Below are 2,579 nucleotides of genomic sequence, written 5' to 3'. Positions count from 1 at the left end.
ACACACTGCTGTTACTGAGCGTCGGTGGGGGAGGGAGGGGATGGTACACACTGCTGTTACTGAGCGTCAGTGGGGGAGGGAGGGGATGGTACCCACTGCTGTTACTGAGCGTCAGTGGGGGAGGGAGGGAGTGAGTGTTTGTGGATGTGGTGCCAATCAAGTGGCTGCTTTCTCCTGGATGGTGTTGAGCTTCCTGAGTGTTGTTGGAGCTGTCCCCATCCGGGCAAGTGGGGAGATTCCCTCCCACTCCTGACTTGTACCTTGTCGATGGTGGACAGGCTTTGGGGAGTCAGGAGGGGAGTTACTCACCGCAGTATTCCCAGCCTCTGACCTGCCCTTGGAGCCACTGTGTTTATGTGGAGATTTCAGTTGACTTTCTGGTCAATGATAACCTGTGGGATGTTGCTCGTGGGGGATTCAGTGATGGCAACACCATTGAATGTCAAGGGGCTGTAGTTAAATTCTCTCTTAGCGGAGAATGTCATAGCCTGGCTTCTGTGTGGCATGAATGTTACTTGCCACTTATCAGCCCAAGCCTGGAGATTGTCTAGATCTTGTTTTATTTGAACATGGACTGCTTCAGTATCTGAGGAATCGCAAATGGTGCTGAACATTGTGTAATCATCAGTAAACATCCCCGCGTCTGACCTTGTGGTGGAGGGAAGGTTGTTGATGAAGCAACTGAAGATGGTTGGGCCTAGGACACTCCCCTGAGGGACTCCTGCAGAGGTGTCCTGGAGCTGAGATGACTGACCCTCCAACAACTCCAACCATCTTCCTCTGTGCCAGGTATGACTAACCAGCAGAGAGTTTGCCCCCAATACCCATTGATTGCAATTTTGCCCGGGCTCCTTCATATCAAGGGCTGTCCCTCTCCCCTCCCCTCAGAGGACACACCTGGGCAATGTCCCACATTGTCGGGTAGATGTCGGTGTTGTAACTGTACTGGAACAGCTTGGCTCGGGGAGCGGCAAGTTCTGGAGCACACGTCTTCAGTCCTATTGCTGGAATGTTGTCAGGGCCCATTGCCTTTACAGTATCCAGTGTCTCCAACCGTTTCTTAATGTCACTGAGTGAAGGGAATTGGCTGGAAACTGGTTCCTTGAAAGTGGCGTTGCAGGTAGATAAGATAGTGAAGAAGGTGTTTGGTATACTTTCCTTTATTGGTCAGAGTATTGAGTACAGGAGTTGGGAGGTCATGTTGCGGCTGTACAGGACACTGGTTAAGCCACTTTTGGAATTTTGTGTGAAAGTCTGGTCTCCTTATCAGAAAGATGTTGTGAAACTTGGAAGGGTTCAGGAAAGATTTACAAGGATGTTGCCAGGGTTGGAAGGTTTGAACTACAGGGAGAGGCTGAACAGACTGGGGCTATTTTCCTTGGAGCGTCGGAGGCTGAGGGGTGACCTTATCGAGGTTTATAAAACCATGAGGGGCATGGATAGGGTAAATAGACCGTCTTTTCCCTGGGATGGGGAAGTCCTGAACTAGAGGGCATGGGTTTAGGGTGAGAGAGCAAAGATATAAAAGAGACCTAAGGGGAAACATTTTCACACAAGAGGGGGTAGTACGTGTATGGAATGTGCTGCCAGAGGATGTGGTGAAGGCTGGTACAATTGCAACATTTAAAAGGCATCTGGATGGGTATCTGAATAGGAAGGTTTGGAGGGATATGGGCCGGGTGCTGGCAGGTGTGTCAAGATTGGGTTTGGATATCTGGTTGGCATGGACAAGTAGGACTGAAGGGTCTGTTTCTGTGCTGTACATCTCGATGACTTTATCTGTGACGCTGGGGACCACTGGAGGAGGCTGAGATGGATCATCCACTCAGATTGCTGTGAATGTTTCAGCCTTCTCCTTCGCCTGATGTGCTGGGCTCCTCCATCATTGAGGAGGGGGATATTTGTGGAGCCCCCTCCAGTGAGTTGTTTAACTGCCCACCCCCATTCACACCTGGAAGTAGCAGGATTGCAGAGCTTAGATCTGATCTCTTAGCTCTGTCTATCACTTGCTGCTTATGCTGTATGCCACGCAAGTAATGCTGCTTGGTGGCTTTACCAGGTTGGCACCTCATCTTCAGGTCTGCCTGGTGCTGCTCCTGCCATGCCCTCCTGCTCTCTCCATTGAACCAGGGTCGATCCCCTGGCTTGATGGTAATAGTTGAGTGGGGGATATGCCGGGCTATGAGGTTACATAGTGGGAAGGAAATCTGTCACCCTTCCCTGGTCTGACCTACATGTGACTTCAGACCCACGGGAACGTTGTCAACTCTGAGCCAGTCAGTTTCAGTGCAGTTAGGGATGGGCCCTATATTCTGGTCAGCGACACCACATCTCATGAAACAATGAAAAGCAATCTGCCCAGATTGAATGTCTGTGTCCCTCTTGTATTTCCAGTTTTCCAGGAGCTGTCCTGAGTATGGAGCGAGAGTTGGATTTATGCATGGCGGGAGTGACGATTCTATGGGAGGATTTCCAGAGTGCCTTAGATCAGCTGCAGACGGAGCTGTCCCAGGCGATCGGAGCTCCAAAGGTTTGTCCAGAATCTGAGGTGAACTGTGGGTTTGCACTGGGCAACTAGA

At 50.7% G+C, this 2,579-nt stretch overlaps 1 protein-coding gene across 1 annotated transcript in view; it reads left to right on the top strand.

Annotated features, from left to right (window-relative positions):
• Positions 1–2,579, top strand: part of LOC122540217 (peroxisome assembly factor 2-like) — a 43,949-nt gene that overhangs the window by 27,993 nt on the left and 13,377 nt on the right. The window contains exon 10 of the mRNA XM_043675609.1: positions 2,395–2,530. Coding sequence (XP_043531544.1) covers positions 2,395–2,530 — 136 coding nt within the window. The remainder of the gene's footprint in view (positions 1–2,394; positions 2,531–2,579) is intronic.

This window comes from Chiloscyllium plagiosum, chromosome 3 (assembly GCF_004010195.1).
Source record: "Chiloscyllium plagiosum isolate BGI_BamShark_2017 chromosome 3, ASM401019v2, whole genome shotgun sequence".
Taxonomy (NCBI): domain Eukaryota; kingdom Metazoa; phylum Chordata; class Chondrichthyes; order Orectolobiformes; family Hemiscylliidae; genus Chiloscyllium; species Chiloscyllium plagiosum.
This window is presented reverse-complemented; position numbering and strand designations above follow the sequence as displayed.